Source organism: Camelina sativa, chromosome 3 (genome assembly GCF_000633955.1).
Source record: "Camelina sativa cultivar DH55 chromosome 3, Cs, whole genome shotgun sequence".
Lineage (NCBI taxonomy): Eukaryota > Viridiplantae > Streptophyta > Magnoliopsida > Brassicales > Brassicaceae > Camelina > Camelina sativa.
Genome location: NC_025687.1, coordinates 26,810,130 through 26,828,251, shown reverse-complemented (window position 1 = coordinate 26,828,251; position 18,122 = coordinate 26,810,130). Strand labels below are relative to the sequence as shown.

Genomic DNA, 18,122 nt, shown 5'->3' with positions numbered 1-18,122 from the left:
AAGGCCCCAGGACCAGACGGCTATTGTGTCGAGTTCTTCACTGCGCAATGGGAAACAGTTGGAAGCTCAGTGATCGAGGCTGTCACTGAATTTTTCAGGTCAGGGAAGATGCTCAAGCAGTGGAATGAAACAATCATCACGCTCATACCAAAAACCCCAAACGCTCAACGGATGGGGGAGTTCCGTCCCATTGCTTGCTGCAACACTCTTNTGTGGTCGGTACCAGGAAACCCGTGATCACCTATTCCTCCACTGTGAGGTCAGCGAGGAACTCTGGTCGGAAGTAACTAGAAGACTTGGATACCGGTCATTCTCCTTTCACACTTGGGAAGCATTCATCAGCTGGTTGGACATGAAGGATAAAACATCCACACGTCCCCTACGCAGGCTAGTGGCTCAAGCCGTTGTCAACGCTTTATGGTGGGAACGTAACACTAGACACCACCTCAACATGTCCACTGAGACTACTATCTTATTCAAAGGTCTTGACAGGCAGATTAGGGATGCTATCCTGGCGAAGAAGAATAGGAAGTGTTTTAGGACCGCTATGCGGATATGGTTAAAGTTCGTTTAGAAGTATTATATCTCTCTTTTGGTTTCTTCCTTGTTTTTAGTTTTTTTTTGGCAAGAAGTAACCTCTGTATCCAGCTTTTGTAAGTTCCTCGAACTATTAGTTCAATTGAAATTCACGGGCCGTCAATTCCCCATCAACTGGATAATTAGCATCGGAATCAGAAGAGGAAGAAGAAGCCACTGACGTCGGGTGAATATTTTCGGTTAACTTATCTGTTCGGGTGAACCGAACCGAAAACCGATTGCCAATTCTAATTGCTGCCGGTCGGTTTATCCCTTATAACCGAACCCGAACCGAACACTCAAAATCTTGGTTCGGGTCGGTTCGGTTAATAATCCCAGGGCTTCTCCTCTCCCTCTCTCTTTCTGCTCCCAGGGTGGTGGTATGCTATGGTATTAGGGTTTTGGATTCTCTAATTCTTCCAAAACCCTAATAGCTTCTGGTTGTTGATTTGATTCACACGAAGAAGATTTTGGGGATAATGGTATTGGTAGAAACCGAAGAGAAATCTGATAAGTTTGAAGACATTAAAGCTACTAAGCGTCGTCGTGTGCGTAGCTCAGATATTGTTGACTCTATCGTCTCAGATAAACAAAAGTTCAAGAGAGTTCATCTCTGTAGGGCAAAACCATCTTATCTTCTGAGTCTTGGACCAAAGGCAAGCAGAAGCGAGTATCTCAATAGATTACCAGGGATCCTTCGTGAGTTACTTCGTAGGAGAAACTGGAGTGATGCAAGTCGTGTGCTTTCTGTTCTGATGAAAGGCACAATTAAAGATCCTTGTCCGAAGATGAACCGTCTCAAATACGAGGTCTTTTTGAGTTCCAAGGTTTTTGCCTTTATATGATGAAATGGTTCTTTATTGTTTCTTCTTTTGTTTTTGGCAGGCTCATATACAAATTGTGAATCACTCGGAAACTAAGAAAAACAAAGCCGATGAGATTGGAAGAATATATGATACTTGGATTGGGCAGATTGGTAAACAACATAAAGAGGTTCCTTTTTTAGATTTGTAATTCGTTTACTTGATTGTGTGGACATATTAGTCTAAGGCTCGAGGATAACATTGAGTTACTTGGTCATTTGAACAGGAGAGACTCTTGGTTTGGTACGAGCAAATTTGTCATTTTATTGAGCATGATATGAACACTGATGCCAATAGTGCTGCAATCAGGTACGATTGATATCTTCTTGAACTAGTTTTTAATAGGATGTTGAGGTTTCTGTAGTTTGCATTTGATAGTTTCAGTGCACATGTTATCTTGTAATTGTGTATGTTGATAGTCTTTATGTTTACAATGATACAATCTTTATCCACCAATGGAATAGTTCCACCTTCCTGAGGTGGTCTGCTACGTTTCTGCTTGGGTTAATATTGAACTCTGTTTTATCTTTTGGTAGTTTGATGCAGAACCGTGATTTCGGAATGCTTCCACGGGCCAATCTTTTTATAGGAATCACATTCTACAAGATGTGGTGTAGTAAATTCTTGAAGGATTTACAGCCTGAAGAGGCAGATGACAACGAAAGTGTATCCAATATGTCGGGATCAAGATCTCATGATAGTCTGGTTGAGGGTTCAGGTAGGGATGAGTCGGTTTGCTCTACGGCGTCAGAGGTTTCTGCTAGAAACGATTCAGAGACTTCCGTCATGTATTGTAAAAAAGATTCCCATTTGTCCATCAGTGACTCAGGAACAAAAATGGATACGAAGGTAAAATTAAAGAGTACTCCGCATGTTACCACTTCACCACAACTCTATGCAGCCTCTGAAGAAAACGAAGGCTCTTTGCGAGATGGAGCTGAATTTGATCCCACCGTTATTAATATTCTTGGTTAGTACTGAGAATTTCTTTTTGCATTACGCTATAATCTATAACCACGTCTGTTGAATCTATGGTTTTTTTTTTCAATGTTAGGCGACATGGATCCGTGGTTGCTTCCCTTAAAACCGCCAGAAGATCCTGATTGCTACATAAAGATTGTCAATGATGCTTATTATAAGGATGCTGTCAAATATATGCGGCATACTCTTCAGTCCCCGCCTCATGTATCTTTGGCTGCATTACATCCACTTGTACATGTAAAAACTGATTTAATTATTTTTGCTTATGTGTCTCATAATGTCCTCATGTTCATCCCTTAAAAGCTGGAATGTCTCGCACTAATTACATGTTTGTTTTTTCCTTTTCTAGCTTCTGTTATTTGGAGGTCATGTAGATGAAGCAATGAAAATGGTCGAGGAGATGTGCAGGAAGGTACATGACATAAAACCTTTCAGGTACCAAGATATATTTTTCATTCTCTCGCCCGCCTTAGGAATTTAGAATCTGGTATCAAAGGATTTTCTGAAGTGGGTTTTGGTTCTTTTGTTCAACTGTAGGATTAAGGCCCTAATGATGGAGAAATTTCATCGTAACAGCGACATTCTTGCAAAATCCTATGAAGATATCTTAAAGATTGATCCTAGTTGTGTAACTACCCTTAAGAAGCTTATTGGAATGTGCATGGAAGGTACTTAATATCAATCCATCAGACACCTTTTAGCCTTAAGACCTTGAATCCTGCCTAAGTTGTTAATAATACCATCTGTTTTTAATTACCTGCAGATGAGTATAGTAGACAGTCGCTAATCGAGATGATAGCATTGCATGTAGAAGCTTCTTTTCCTGAGCCTGAAATCTGGAAGGAGTTGGCCTCTTGCTTCAGTCACTTCGTTGAAAATCTTGATGAAGACAGAATGTCTGTATGCCTTGACGACAGATCTGGAGATAAACGGAACCAACAAACATATTCTGTTCGATACAACCCGACACCAAAAATGTTCACCAGTACATTATGGGCTCTTCGGGCTAAGTGGTGGCTGAACCGCCATTTCTCCCCTGAAATGCTCGAGACAGAAATTAAAAACGGTATGTTAATAGGAGACTGGGAGATGATGAGTTACAAAGCGGCATGTGCAAGTCACATCTACGGACGAGACTTTGGTTATGTAACAAAAGTTTACGAACTGTTGAAGAGTAGCAACAACAGAGAGTTTTTCAACTTCTTGCGAGAACACAGAAGGAACTGGAACAAGATTTACAATTTTGAATAGTGTTATTTTTTTTGCCAAACAATTTTGAGTGTGTGAACCCATTATTTTTAGTTTTACATGATAGAAGATGTATATCGATTTTGAGTAACTACTAACACTTTTGAGTTTTGACTGTAAATTTGTAAAATGATATGCAAATGACTAATCAAGATAAAGATCATTAAAGCCTAAGCAAGCAAATGACAAGAAAACAAGAGAAGTAACTAACTGTTATAAGAAAAAGAACCTAAAATAAACAAATTAGCCTGTACACTTTTCATTATCACGTAGCCAAGAAACCAATTAAAAGATGACAGTTTTTGACCATTCACACATATTTTATGTGCACAAAAGAAAGAAAAAAAAAAGTACAAATTTACAGAAAATTCTTTTGGAGCTGAAAACAAACCCAAACTCTGTTTTCTTCTCTTCTTTAAAAGTCTCCTTCTATATATAAATATATTTATATAAACCCAATAAGATTAGATGATAACCATTCTTCTTCCTATACCTTTCTCTTCTCCATAACCAGTGCCTCTGATTTACAGATTGGGCAGACGTTCTTCACAATCAGCCATTTCTCCAAGCATTCCGCATGATACTCGTGCCCACAATCCAAAGTCGCAATCTTTTCTTCGTTCTTGAAGCTTTCCTGTAAAGAAATATATTGAGAGGAATCTTTAGCGCTCTAAATTCAAGCCTTGTGCAGCCATTAAAAAGTTTTGAGAGTAAGTTGGCTATTTTTTACCTGACATATTGTGCACGGTTCAGTTTCTGAATCCTTAGTTCTTGGAGACGACGACTCTATTTCAAGGTTGATTCCAGAACATATTCTTGTTTTCAAATGATTCTTAACATCTTCCTCTGGCAAACCAGTGTTTACGGTTCCAATTCGCTCACTCAACGCAAGCAGGTCCTGTTCAAACCCCAGATTTTCAAGTCAGATCAACAAAATGATCAAAGAAAATTGCATTGTGGATTCTCAAGCTCAGACTAAACCCAAGATAAAAGACTGTAACTTTTAGCTCCAATCTCTGATAACTACATAGGTAAAGAGTGATGATGGGATCACCTCGTAAGACATTTCCTCGATGTCCAATCGCATATCTCGATGATGATCAATGTGATTATTTCCAGAACCACCAAGGAAGTCACCAAACTCCAAAAGCGCAACTTCCTACACACATTGTGGAGAACCAAAGATACAGAACCTTGAGCAAGACGGAAATGGAAAGATATGGGACAGACAAATTAAGGCAAGAAAGTTACATACATCATCAGGCATCACTCTAAGCCGAGGAACTCCTCCACGGTGCTGTCTAAGAGTTGCTACAGGTACAGAATCATCTCGTTGATGATGCTGGTATATCCGAAACCCGGTTGGTTGAACCGGACCCACATGACTCGAACCCATCTCTGAGCCCGGGGGACCGCTATTCATTGTGTTCTGAGGAGCAAAACCCCCAGGAGGAACTCTGTATGAAGCTGGAGAAGCCATGTGAGGATATAATGTGGCGTTCTGGCCTCTCACGCCTTGTACAGGAGGAGGTGCCGGGTGATGACTATAATAGTGGTCCCTCGGGTTTAACTGTGAAGGATACATAAATGCTGTAGGGTTTCTGCTACTAGACTCTATGGAACCAGCGACAATGTTACTACCTGAAAGGGCAATCAAAGATAGTAAATAAGATTACGAATTTCAAAACTTTAAAAAGAGTTTGTGTGTTAATAGGTACCGTGCATGTAAGGTGTGTGAGGCCAAAACGAAGGTGAGCCATCAGATCTACCATGGTGCTGATCATACCAGATTGAGCCAGGAGGTGGAAAAGGATGATGACCTGCATAGTTTCCTGGAATGAAGTTATTTGGAGCATGAGGAGGAGGAACAGGGTTCACTGTAACAGCTCCTGGTCTGTTCCTAGCGCCTCCAAAAGGTGCTATTGTCTCTGGTGTGTTGAATGGAGCTGCTAAGGTACTTAAATATGGAGGTTGTCCGGGTATTCCTTCAGCGTTCTTTCGTTTATATGTCCCTCTTGTGTGATCCATAAAATGAGCATTTCTTTCGTATTCATGATCAGGACTTACTCCAACTACACCGTGATTGCTTGAAGATGGTAACTGACCTGGAGGGGCCTGAAATGCCACATAGGGAACATATAAATTCGTTGGAGCACGCTGATGAGGATGATGCTGGTACTGAGGAAGCCCGTAGAACATTGCTGAGTTGTCATAAGCTGGGTCTTGAAGAGAATGAGGTTCTAAATTAGGAACATTTGCAACCATGGCAGGGATACTAATATCCGGTTGTTGGGGAAAGCTGCCTAAAAGGATGCAAGGTTCTGGTTGGAGAGAAGCTTGAGATTGCTGCTGCTCCATTTCTAAATCAACAGTCCTATTTCTTTGTCCCATTTCGCTTGCTGCAGAAGCCCTCTGATAGGGTTTTGTATTCATAGAAACATCAACAACCATATGGTGACACAACAAAGCATACGACTGAGTAAGAAATCAAACATCTTGATTCCCACCAATGCAACATTTTCACATCTCAAGCTGATACTAAAAAAAAAACTAAGCCATCACATTGTCATATGCACATGTAAACTGCTGAGTTTGGGAAATAAGTAAGGAAACCAAAGCATACAAAACACATGAATCTCCTTTGATTCAGCCTCAGAAACCGTATTCTCGGAGGATTGCATTAGTGCATTCTCAAACTCATGGGAATAGGGTAACATTCTCAATTATCATTTTTTCCACCAAAATCAAAACAAAAAGACTAAAACTTTAGCTGCAGAAACCAAAAACCAAATTCACAAAACAATAACAATGCAAAAAAAAAAGATCATAACTTTCTTACAAAAACAAAAACAGGAAACTAGCCAAACCCATGCCTAACTAGAATCAGGAGCAAAAATTAAGCAGAAACAAAGAACAAAGTTCAAACCTTGAGAACATTAAGATTGTGAGAGAGAGAGAGAGAGAAAGACAAAAGCTTTCAATGGGGGCTGAGCAAACAGCAGCAAAAGACACAAAGAGTTGCTAAATTTTCCTGAGAATCCGAAACCAACAAAAAAAAAAGAAACTCCCTGCAAAAAGATAAAACCAAAATCAACGAATGATCAAAAGAGATTACAAATTCATAAAAACAAAACTGACCAAGAACAATGCAATTTCTTGAGATAAACTTGATGATATAACACAATTATCAAAAACTCACCAAATAAAAAAAAATTTCCCAGGACCAAAAGAGAAACTGGGAAATATATTTATTAAAAAAAAAGAAGTTAAGAGAATCCGATTAACGTTATGATTACCTGACTTTAGAGGTTTAATCAGGGAGGGAGAGAGAGAGAGAGAGAGAGAACCAAAGAAAAGAAAGAGAAGAGAAGAAAGAGGAGGTGAGGGAGAGAGAAGAGAAGAGAAGAGCCGTCGGTTTCTTGATTCTAATTTCTTCTCTCACTGTGACGGAACGATGAAAATTGCTTTTTTTATAATTTATTTTCGCATTTATCTTTTTTTTTTCATTTCCTATTTTTTTCATTGGTTTATCTTTTTTTTTTGCTTCGTATATATATATATTTTTTTTAAAAATAAAAAGGGTAAAATGGTGTCCTAATTATAGACATAAACGACGTCGTAATTATGTATAAAATTCATTAATTGACTGACTTTAATTAGTACACACTTTTGATATCATTTCTTATGGTTTGGGTGTTTTTATTATAGCTGATTGATGAAGCATGCCAACCATTAATTAAGAATGATTTATTAGCTAAGATATCAAAGTTTTAAATCAATGTAGATTTTTTTTTCTAAAAAAAAATATACTAAAATGTATTTTTGTTATTCATTAAATGATCCACATTGAGATGCTTTTGTTATTTTTTTCTTTGGTGAAGTGTATAAGTGAAAGTTTCTGAATGTGTTTATATGCATTAGATAGATTTTGAGCAAAGTTATTAATTGTTTGGATTTTTTCATTTTTGTTAAGACAAGCTTTGGGGGAAGTGTCCCCATGTGCTTTCTTTGTTGAACCAGCTTGACACCTAATTATGCTCAATATTAATTTAGAATTTATGGGCTACACAACTTTGTGAACTATCTAAAATGTATGTACATACACACCACATCCCATCTCTAATGCGTTGTATAGTTATCTAATTTAATGATGTGTATTCTCCTTGTTGGTGGAACAGGCCTTAAATTTTTTTGTTTTGTTACTCCCCAAAACTTTTTTTGATTATGTCATATGTTTATAAACTTATAATTCCCAATGAATTGATTGGTTTATGTTTTTCATCATATATATACTACTTTTAGATTCATTAAAATTGCATATCCAAAATCCAAACACGTCATTTTAAAATGATGGTTTTTATTGATCTTATTTCAAATTAAATTACATTTGAAAGTTTGTAACCAAAAACTACGTCAGCTAAGATATACGTTTGACTTTTTTTTTGTCAAACATATACTAGTAGAATGAATTCGACATACACTTAAATCTATGACATCGTTCTTAGTGTATTTGATTGATATGCCAACAATATATCTCGAATTCATCGTCACTTGTTTGTATAATAATCTAATACTAGTAAAAAAGTTTTGATATGGTATAATACGCGAAGTAAGCCGTAAAAAATTACACTAGCCATACACGTTACGTATATGTTGAGAAAATCAAGTGTAGCTTAAAAATTGTTAATCACCAATTTATAACAAAAACCATAAATATAATTTTTGGGGTTATAACATTGCTTCCAACTGTAGAGTTTGGATCAGATTCTTTCTACTGTCTTAAACCCACGAAGAGAATATGCTCTTTTATTCCCTCTTTTTTTTTGCTATTTCTTTAATTATCGACTGTATTAGCCACATGCATCAAATAACGAAATGGAAAAACAAAAACGATATATAACGATCACAATGCAATGATCAATTAGAACGAAAGTGATCTGTGAATTATCACATCGATAATATTTTGTACCAATATTTCATATACCACTGCACGTGACACGTCTAACTGTTTTCTATTTCCTATTCCTATCTATTAGGATGTGGATGAATAACATTATTACTTATAATTTAAAGGGTTAATTTGTACGACCAATCAGATATATTATATACAAAACTGTATGCGATACACATATATGTAGTACTGAATTAAAGATTCATTTAGCAACAAAGTTAGATCGTTTTGTTATTGTATAAGCATGACATTTTTTGTTTTTTTCCTTTTGAATTTGTATAAGCATGACATTGTTCCACTATATATAGATTTTGATATTTGCGCTCGGAGAATTTGAGATATTTATTGGTTCCTTGAAGTTAGGGTTTCAGATTTTGCTGCCGTCCCACTTCTTTAGGTGTAGTCCAAATAAGCTCTCCAAACTCAAATGTACCACTCTCTTGTGTACAGAGTTCATATAAAAAAATTAGGATTGTGCTTAAAAAAAATAAAATAAAAATTTGAATGAGCTAGTAAGAGTAACCAATTCTGTTTTATTGAATCAGACTTGCTTGAGCTTAAACAACAAAATAGTGAATGGCCAATAGGCCCAACACACACAAAAAAAAAAAAGTACTGAAAAAAGAAGTTGTCACATTTGTGCAAGTGCAAACATAAAAATAGTTGTCACGTATAAAATGATTTTGAAGAAGGATATATTCAAGACTGATAATAAGGATATATTCGAGACTGATAATAAATGTATAAAATGATTTTGATTCGAAAACTATGTACGAGTGTTATCTTATCTTTAACTGCATTCGGTAAAAGACTATTCAAAATATGGACGTGAATAAGAATAAGAAATTATTGTGTATAAAAATTGTAATATTCAGAAAAGTAGCTACTTGTTTTGGTTCGTTCAATTGGCTACTTGTTTGTTAAAAGTTTATAATATACTTTTTCAGTTATTTTGTTTGGATGCTATCAAAAAGTCATAATAATCTCTCCAATATTTCTACTTGAGATTTGACCTAAAGGCACTGTTTCTTGTCATCTGTTACAGTGTAAAAAAAAATCTGATTAGATTTGTCTGTTAGTTAAACGTGTTTCTCTTTTTTTTTTCCTCTGTATGGTAATTTGGTAGCAAAAATATTAATTGTAAATGTCATCAAAGTTCTTATTGGAAGTTAGCTAAACTACATCTACACGTCCTAACTATTACCCGTAATTAACGGTCCTATGTTATGAACTCATGATATAAATTTTGTTGACAAAGAAACAAATTAAAGTAAATGTTATGAGACTTCGTTTCATCCAAACTGGTTTTTGTTCATGCAAACGGTTAAGATTCACCAAAAATAATAAAAAATAAAAATAAAAACCTAACATATAATTTCTTATTACATTATTATAATATGGGAGTTGAATAAAATGCATATAGTATTGTTGTTTTGGTCTTACGAGAGAGATCTCTGCAATCAAGAACCGGTTCAATCTCGTTAGTTCCAAGTCATTACATTTTTATATTTAACCCACCAAACACATGATTCAACGTATTTTACGTGTAATACTAAAAATACAAATGATTATTTTTTTCGAAATGCTTCTATGGAAGATTGGAAGTCTTCAAAAATCGCAATCAAATCACAAATTATTATGTTCTTTCTTTTGAAAGAATAAATATATATATAAAGTTATCACTAAATTATCGATTATTATAATGTTTTTTCCCTGTTGTTTTTCTCTCATCTCCTTAATTTTCTTCATCATAATGATGAGTTTTTTTCTTGCCCAAAAAAAAGAAAGAAGAACATCATCATCACATAAACAGAGGAATCTCATTATTTCAGGAGGGATCAGAAGACATGAAAAATAAAAAACACAAAAGAGTTCAAGATAAGAATCATCTGTACGGGATAGTGTTACAAAAGAAACACAGTTAATTAGTGTAAAACAAATCTAGCACTCTTGTCGGACATTAGTAGCTACAGCTCGAGCCCAGAACTTGATCTGATCTTTCATTTCTTTTCTTGAATCTTTCGGAACCCTAGGCGGTGTAGCCAGCCCGCTTGCGACACGTGGCTCGACCAGTTGGTCTTCATAATCTTTCAGCCTCTGAATCTCTTTGGTTGTCTCTACGCTGCTTAATGTTTTACGCAGCGTTTTGGGGATTGAGCTCCCTTGTTTGACCATAACAGTGTCTTCTGATCTCAAGCTTCTTGGTGGTCTCTGCCTTTGATTGCTTGAAGCCTGCACCAAGATTCAAACTTAAATATGTTTTTGATCAAACTAAGTTCTCAATAACCATTACTAATTTCTCTGACATAGAGAATGATTCATTTCATTACCTTTGGAACATTATGTGAGCTAGCGAGGGCTTCACGGATCAAGAATCCCATTCTTGAGTCGTCATCCTCCTCATTATCTTCTTCTCTTCTCATGTTATTTGGCATCGTTTGAGTTCTTTGCAAACAAATCTTGACACTACTTCTTGTTTTGTTCCTTTCACTAATCCCTTTGTCACGTACCATAGTTTCCTTCTTCTGCAAGAAACGCTCACCAGACGTCGTCGGTTCTAGAACCCTAATCTTCTCGGAGAACTGCCTTGTCAGCTTACTAATCATCTTCTTTGCCTCGCGGTCCACCTCTCTTTTTTCTATCTGAGGCGGCAAAGAAGGAGCTCGGATTAACCCACGTTTTGTGGAAGCTTCTTGAATCTTCCCCGGAGCCGAACGAGATCCAGATTTGGGAAGAACCACGGGTTCCTTATTCTCCAAGGAAGAGCCAGCTTGCCTCGGTTCTTGAACCCTAATATTTTCAGAGAACTGCCTCCTCAGTTTCATCTGAGATCCGCCTTCTCTACTACCTAAAGAAGGTACCCTGATTATAGATGCTTCTAGAACCTTCTCCGAATCTGAATCTCCCATTGTTTCAGCAGAAGAAGAAGGGTAAGGATCTGAGTGACAATACCTCAAGCCTCTTGATCTCCTTGTAAATAAGTTCTCAAAGAACCAGTAATCTTCAAGAAGATCATCAATAAGTAAATCACTTGAACTTACACGATCCATGTCCTTTTCAGACAAGTGATTACAAAAGATTTTTTTAAACAAAAAAAAAGTTAAAAAGAAGAGGACAAGAGACAGAGAGACTCTAAAAAGAGAGAAGTTGTGTTTTATAACAAAGATTGAGTCTTCTGGTTTTCCTTTGTGGGTGTATTTGTTTTGTTCATATCTGTGTTGTTTATAGTGAACATCCAATGTATTTGAAGCATCGATTCATTCTGGAGTTTTATTTGGAAGTGCCCACATGGGCAGCCTTTCTTCAATTATTATTTTTCTTATAGTTTTTATTTATTTATTATATCTGTGTAGAGTGAATATATTGGTTTTTGAATAGAATATTTTCAGGATTTTCCAAGTAAAAATAATGCTGAAATTGGAACTTAATTATTACAGGATAAAATAGTTACAACTTACACAACAATAAAGTCAACTAAATAAATAGAGTATAGGTATAGTGAAAGTCATGTGAATATTTCTTTAGCCAAAACAAAAAAAAGTTACGTGATTAAAGAGGTATCTAAAGTGGATAATAAAATACATAATTTTGGCAACAACTAAACTATAAGAAAGAAAAAAGTTTCAACAAAGTTATGATTGCTTAAGGGACGGCATAATAATTAATCACTGTCAGATAGTCCACAAAGACATGTGATTTCTCTGTTTATATACATTAGTAATAACCGTATTACGTAGTGTGTCATAATAAAAAGATTTTGAAACATGTATTTGGAGAAAAAAATACAAAGAATTTGATTATTTAAAGTATCATAATCAGTTGGAAAAAAAAACAATAATCACGAGTTCTCTAGTCTCTAGATCTCCGTCAAAAAGCCGCAATGTTTTTGTATTGTTGACAAGTGGTTCAATTAGTGATAAGAACGAACGATAGTATAATACTATTTTAATATGAGTTGAATAAATGAATATATATGATGGATTTGATTGTTGATTGTTTTATTTTTGTTTGTAATCACGTGGATATGATTAGAAAGTGACGAATTTTAAGATACTCAAATATTTGGTCAATTTTTACTTTCTTTCTTGTAGTTTATACTTTTTTTTTTTGAAAAAGGCTTAATGTAGTTTATACTTATAGCGCCTAATTAATCTTTCGCGTGCTGCTAAATCAAAGCATTTATTTGATATCTTCCTTCGTAAATGAAGAATGTTTCACAATAATCCTACTTGTACGTATAATATAACAAGATACTACAAACTTAAGCCGCAAATAATGATTTAAGATTTCTGTAAATGTCACATTGACACTAAAATCTTCCCAAATAGAAAATTATAAAAAGAACAGTTGGGCTTTTCTCCTCCCACTAGATCAAATGCTTTGGATATGATTTGCTCTCTGAAATTTTCAGCAATTAAAGTGTTTCTGCTTTCTAGTTATGTGAAACCTTTGTTCACTTGTGTCCTTGTATACTAGTATTTTTTTGTTTATACTAAACGTGTTCTTCGATTTCAAGTCACGGCAAATAAAGGTATTCAAACTTTTGATTTAGTAAAATGCGCTATTGGGCCTAATAATCGGCGACATTTCGTTATTACTCGGGAAGTAAAAATGGTGAGCAAATTTTATTTTTTCATCATTTATACTACAAGTCGCTTAAAATTTGATTTGAAACCTAAGGTCCTAAGCAATAAAAAAAGAGATTCATGTTTTTAAGTTGCAGATAGACAAGTTTATCTACAACTAGTATTAGTTATTTTTACATTTTGGTAAATGGGCTGGTTTTAAAAACTGTCTTGACTTTTTAAGTGTTTAAAGCCATATTTGCACTTTTAACTTTTAAGCGTACATTTCTCCAAGGCAACAAATTCGTCCCAACTAAATAAAAATCGAACTAGAAGATCGACTAAAAAATTATTTTTCCTTCAGTTCAGAGCGGCCTAATTCACCGTTACCCCATCCCAACACCTAGTTGTTAAAATTTAATTATTTTCTTGTGGAAAAAGTAGTACGTGAAAGAAAGAGAGAGGAACCAGTGGCATTGACCAGACCAGCCTCGAGCCCTCTGCCTTTTTTTTTTCAATTATAAACGCGTTTTGTTTGTAAGAAGATGACTATATGGTCAAATATAGTCTTCTGGCCAAGTAACACTACATTACACTCACTTTATATAAACAAAAAAGACAGCACACCACACACTTCATATGATATATATATTACCCAACAGCTACCAGTGTGTATAATGGACACTGAAAATTAAAAAGAAAGACCAAGAAGCCAAAATGCCAAGATGCTAAGAACTCTTGTGGTCTAACACACCACTTCGTTAAGATCGTTTTTCTTACTTTTTTGCTCTAGTTTTCTTGACCAAAGATGCAGCCGATCTTCCATGCGATCCTTCAAAATGACCTTCCAGCTTTTCTTGGTTTGGTCGAAGAGAGAGAATCGTCGCTGGAGGAGAGAAGCGAGGAGCAAAACACAAACAACACGGTTCTGCACATGGCTGCGAAGCTTGGTCACCGAGAACTCGTCTCCAAGATTATTGAGCTCCGACCGTCCCTCCTCTGTTCCCGCAACGCACACGGAGACACACCTTTGCATCTTGCTGCTCTTCTTAGAGACGCAAACATAGTTACGCAGATGTTAGACACTAGACTGGAACTGTGTTCTGCACGCAACAACAAAAACCAAACACCTCTACACTTAGCTTGCCTTAGCATTTTCATGGTGGCTGGTAAACTCATCGTGGAAAAGACGTATTCAGTCGACCTCGATGAACTCAATTTCGCCATATCAAGTGGAGCTATTTGTAAGTTTATAGTATATATATACAGCGCTCTCAACATGTTTTCGTACATAATCTTGTATGAACTCACCGGCTCACAATTGTGTTGGGATCACTGTCAGGTATTGTTGGGTTTATACTGGAGAGATTTCCAGAGCTAGCTAGGAAAAGAGCTTAGGTGGTTGAAGGCGGCGCTCCATCAACGCTACTGCATCATGCGTGTGACAAAGGGGACCTTGAACTGACAAGTATATTGCTAGGGCTCGATCATAGTCTAGAAGAAGCTCTTAACACCGAAGGTTTATCACCTCTGCATCTGGCAGTCCGAAGAGGCTCGGTACTAATCCTGGAGGAGTTTGTGCGAAAGGCTCCATTGTGTTTCGAAGTTCTCACGCCGTCAAAAGAGACAGTCTTTCATCTAGCTGCACGAAACAAAACTATAGATGCCTTTGTTTTCATGGCTGAGAGTTTGGGCATTAGCAGCCGAGTTCTTATGAAGAAAAAAGATCAACATGACAACACTGTGTTACATGTTGCTGCTTCCGTGGCTGCTTGTGCTCCGGTGAGTAGCTCTCTCTCCTCTGTATTCCCAAATTTTGACTTTAGTTAGAAATTTTTTTGACTAGCCAGATATACTTTATGTTAGGAATCCAACCTTGACTATAAGATGATACTTAATATTCTAATATACAAGTGACATATTGAATCATTTGGCTCACTTATTGTCAATTTATTTGTTTTGTGTTTGTGGTGTTTCTTCTCACATATTCCTATTGAATAAACTGCAGCTTATAAGTTACATTGTTGGTAATAAGACTTTAAATATCAGAGATAGGAGTTTTGGTGAGCAGCTAATTAATATCAGAGATAGGAACAAAATGGGTTATCGAGCTTCTGACCTTGTACCTCTAGAAGCCAAAGACTTTGAGTTTATATCAAGCTGCCTGAGGTGTGACGACACCAAGACTTCAGAAGAACTGGAGTACTCTAAGAAGGCTGAGAACAATCAAGATTACAGAGGCCACTCTAATTATCCAGTAGATAATACTCATAGACGCTCTCATGAAAGGGAGGTTATACGGTTGCTTGAGCTAATCGGAATAAGCACATCAGAGATAGCAGATAAAAAAAGAAAAGCAAGAGACATGAGAATAAAAGGGGTCGTAAGAGCTTGGAACATGAGATGCATATAGAAGCATTACAAAATGCAAGAAACACGATTGCCATATATAGTGGCGGTCCTGATTGCTTCGGTTTCTTATGCCGGTGGGATAAACCCTCCGGGAGGCGTCTACCAAGATGGGCCATGGAAAGGGAAGTCAACTGTAGGCAATACGGCAGCGTTTAAAGTCTTTGCAATATGTAACAACATGGCACTGTTCATGTCGTTGAGCATTGTTATTCTTCTCGTTAGCATCATACCTTACCAGAGGAAACCCTTGAAGAAATTACTAGTGGCCACGCACAGGATGATGTGGGTTTCTGTAGGGTTCATGGCAACGGCTTATGTTGCGGCATCTTGGGTGACCATACCTCATTTTCCAGGATCACGATGGTTGTTTCCGGCTATTGTCTCCATTGCTGGTGGATCACTGACGGTACTCTTTTCCTATCTAGGAGTTGAGACAATCAGTCATTGGTTTAAGAAGATGCATCGCGTAGGAGGAGGACTACCGGTTCGTTTTATCAAGAAAACCCGTGTCAGAGATATACCTCCCATGACAAGGGCCAGCTCAGATCATACAATGCCTTCCCTTGCAAGGACGTCCTCAGACTTGGCCGCCTCCGAAGGATCAGGCTACTTCACCTATTGAATCTTTTGGATAAAGTGTCTAGGGAACGTAAACAAGTACTGTACCACCTATGTTGTTTCTTTTAAGAGTGAAAGTCCAAAGAATAATGTCACTATTGTGCAGTCCCTGAAGATTGACCGTCCTTCTCCAACCTGCTTGATGAGTTTAACTCGCCGGAGTCCTTTCCACTATTCTATATCTCTCTGATCCCGCGTGTGTCAAATACAAATGCAGATTGTCTTGCCCGTGCTTCGTGTTCTCTTATCTCTGAAGTTTCTTTTGTAAACCCCTTCCCTCCAGTTTGGACAACTAACCGAGGAATTTCCTTTTAATTTATTATTTGGTTGAGAAAAAAAAGAGTAAATAGATACACTTTTAGTTAAAAAAAATAGTTGTAGATAAGTTCAAAGTTATTAAAATAAAATTAAATTTAACAAAGAATATATATTTAGTTCTTTTCATAAGTAAAAACAATGTGTAAAAGTAAAGAGAAAAACTTTAAGTTATAGAAAATAGTTATTTTTTTTTTGCTATAATATACTAATGTATATCCATTTACAAATCTACTATATACATTACCACTAAAAGTGTATTTGTACACATAAATATATTTTACTGTTAAAATAAGTTATTGTATGTCTCTTCACTTTAACATTTTTTTTTTGTCAACCATTGGGCCATAATTGGTCGGTCCATTAGCCAAATTCCTTATATTCGTAGGAAGCGGTACTCGATCCCTGGTGTGATGGTGCCTTCTAGAAATGGACTTACCTCTTCCCACTGCACTAAGGTCACTTCACCTTTAACATTTTTATAGTTACAAAAACGCATATGTTAATATTACGTACTCCTATCTTATATATTACAATAACAGTATTTTTGAATAAATTATTTGATTGATGAAAAAATATGAGACGATATTTTTTTATATTTTTTTACTTCAACCATCTTTTTTTTATATAAAGGTGAATATTTACATTTTTTTAGAAACAGTAATTAATTGTATATTTTCACATTCATTTTTTATCTTATATAAAATGTAATCATTTTTCTTGTAAAATTACCAACTTAAAATTAAAATATATAAATTATATTATAATTTCGAATTTTATGATATATATATATATAATTTCCTTATAATGATCTTTTTAAAATTTAAAGCTGTTTAAATTTTATAATTTTCTTGTAATTGCTTTTTAATATTTTTAAAACTGCTAATAGATTTGTTTTACAAAGATTTTTTTTTTCTTTAAAAGATTTCAAATTAAAATTAGGTTTTCTTTTCTCTATTTTACTTTTATATAAAACTTTTTTTAGGGTAGGTTTTGAATTTTTACATTTTTATTTTTTAAATTTTTAATAAATATATAATTGACATATGTCAATATCTGAATGATACAACTGACACATGTCACGATCTTATTAATGAATAATTTTGACATCAAGCTTTATATTATATAATAAGATATCGTACCAAATTATAAGAAGTGGCAATACAGTAAAACCTCTATAAATTAATAATGTTGGGACCAAGACATTTTATTAATTTATAGTGATATTAATTTATAGATATATTTTTAATTGTTTATTTTTTTTAAATTATGAATTGGAACAATTATAGCAAAATAAGATTAAACTTTCGGATGTTATAAATTTTATGGTTTAGGAATTGAACTTGTAATATTTATAAAGCATTATTGACAATAAATTACAAATACTATAAACAAATTGACTTATACACATGACATACATAAATTCAAATTTATGAATAATAATAATATTAATTCTCATATTTTAATATGTCTAATTATCAAATTGTAAATGGTGCATATTTAAAAATTAAAACTTTAAAATTTAATTATTTGTATGACATGTTATAAAATATTTTAGAGATATCATTATAGTTTGAAAATACAACATTACAA

General features: G+C 35.3%; 4 protein-coding genes and 1 pseudogene across 5 annotated transcripts in view; 3 read left to right on the top strand and 2 right to left on the bottom strand.

Annotated features, from left to right (window-relative positions):
• The window catches only part of LOC104779341, a 2,425-nt gene extending 1,851 nt beyond the window's left edge, over nucleotides 1-574 (top strand). The window contains exon 3 of the mRNA XM_010503695.1: nucleotides 99-574. Within this exon, the coding sequence (XP_010501997.1) occupies nucleotides 99-574 (476 nt within the window). The remainder of the gene's footprint in view (nucleotides 1-98) is intronic.
• Nucleotides 912-3,759, top strand: LOC104778256. 2 transcript variants are annotated; one of them, XM_010502655.2, is made up of 8 exons: nucleotides 912-1,385; nucleotides 1,462-1,552; nucleotides 1,666-1,748; nucleotides 1,976-2,409; nucleotides 2,494-2,657; nucleotides 2,770-2,855; nucleotides 2,958-3,088; nucleotides 3,184-3,759. In XM_010502655.2, the coding sequence occupies exons 2-8, from the start codon at nucleotides 1,511-1,513 to the stop codon at nucleotides 3,669-3,671; spliced, it is 1,428 nt and encodes a 475-aa protein (XP_010500957.1). In that variant the 5' UTR covers nucleotides 912-1,385; nucleotides 1,462-1,510; the 3' UTR covers nucleotides 3,672-3,759. The 2 variants fall into 2 exon arrangements, with proteins under 2 accessions (XP_010500957.1, XP_010500956.1); XM_010502654.2 differs by having other exon boundaries at nucleotides 1,462-1,569.
• On the bottom strand, nucleotides 3,902-6,588 carry LOC104778255 (probable E3 ubiquitin-protein ligase HIP1). Its single transcript, XM_010502653.1, has 5 exons — nucleotides 5,387-6,588; nucleotides 4,924-5,309; nucleotides 4,723-4,827; nucleotides 4,399-4,566; nucleotides 3,902-4,302 (listed from the first exon to the last, which is right to left on the bottom strand). The coding sequence occupies exons 1-5, from the start codon at nucleotides 6,117-6,119 to the stop codon at nucleotides 4,156-4,158; spliced, it is 1,539 nt and encodes a 512-aa protein (XP_010500955.1). The 5' UTR covers nucleotides 6,120-6,588; the 3' UTR covers nucleotides 3,902-4,155.
• Nucleotides 10,420-11,910, bottom strand: LOC104778254. The gene is made up of 2 exons (XM_010502652.2): nucleotides 10,950-11,910; nucleotides 10,420-10,851 (listed from the first exon to the last, which is right to left on the bottom strand). Exons 1-2 carry the CDS (start codon nucleotides 11,667-11,669, stop codon nucleotides 10,561-10,563), a joined length of 1,011 nt encoding a protein of 336 aa, XP_010500954.1. The 5' UTR covers nucleotides 11,670-11,910; the 3' UTR covers nucleotides 10,420-10,560.
• Nucleotides 13,781-16,556, top strand: LOC104778253 (annotated as a pseudogene).

What these genes read in the sequence shown, in the direction of transcription:
- LOC104778254 (XM_010502652.2), bottom strand. Translation starts at nt 11,669, where the DNA reads ATGGATCGTGTAAGTTCAAGTGATTTACTTATTGATGATCTTCTTGAA. An exon ending in GCTCACATAATGTTCCAAAG is followed by an intron (nt 10,852 to 10,949) that starts GTAATGAAATGA and finishes ATCTTGGTGCAG; the next exon opens with GCTTCAAGCAATCAAAGGCA.
- LOC104778256 (XM_010502654.2), top strand. Translation starts at nt 1,056, where the DNA reads ATGGTATTGGTAGAAACCGAAGAGAAATCTGATAAGTTTGAAGACATT. An exon ending in TGAACCGTCTCAAATACGAG is followed by an intron (nt 1,386 to 1,461) that starts GTCTTTTTGAGT and finishes TGTTTTTGGCAG; the next exon opens with GCTCATATACAAATTGTGAA. An exon ending in GCCAATAGTGCTGCAATCAG is followed by an intron (nt 1,749 to 1,975) that starts GTACGATTGATA and finishes ATCTTTTGGTAG; the next exon opens with TTTGATGCAGAACCGTGATT.
- LOC104778255 (XM_010502653.1), bottom strand. Translation starts at nt 6,119, where the DNA reads ATGGTTGTTGATGTTTCTATGAATACAAAACCCTATCAGAGGGCTTCT. An exon ending in TCGAGGAAATGTCTTACGAG is followed by an intron (nt 4,567 to 4,722) that starts GTGATCCCATCA and finishes GGGTTTGAACAG; the next exon opens with GACCTGCTTGCGTTGAGTGA. An exon ending in AACCGTGCACAATATGTCAG is followed by an intron (nt 4,303 to 4,398) that starts GTAAAAAATAGC and finishes ATTTCTTTACAG; the next exon opens with GAAAGCTTCAAGAACGAAGA.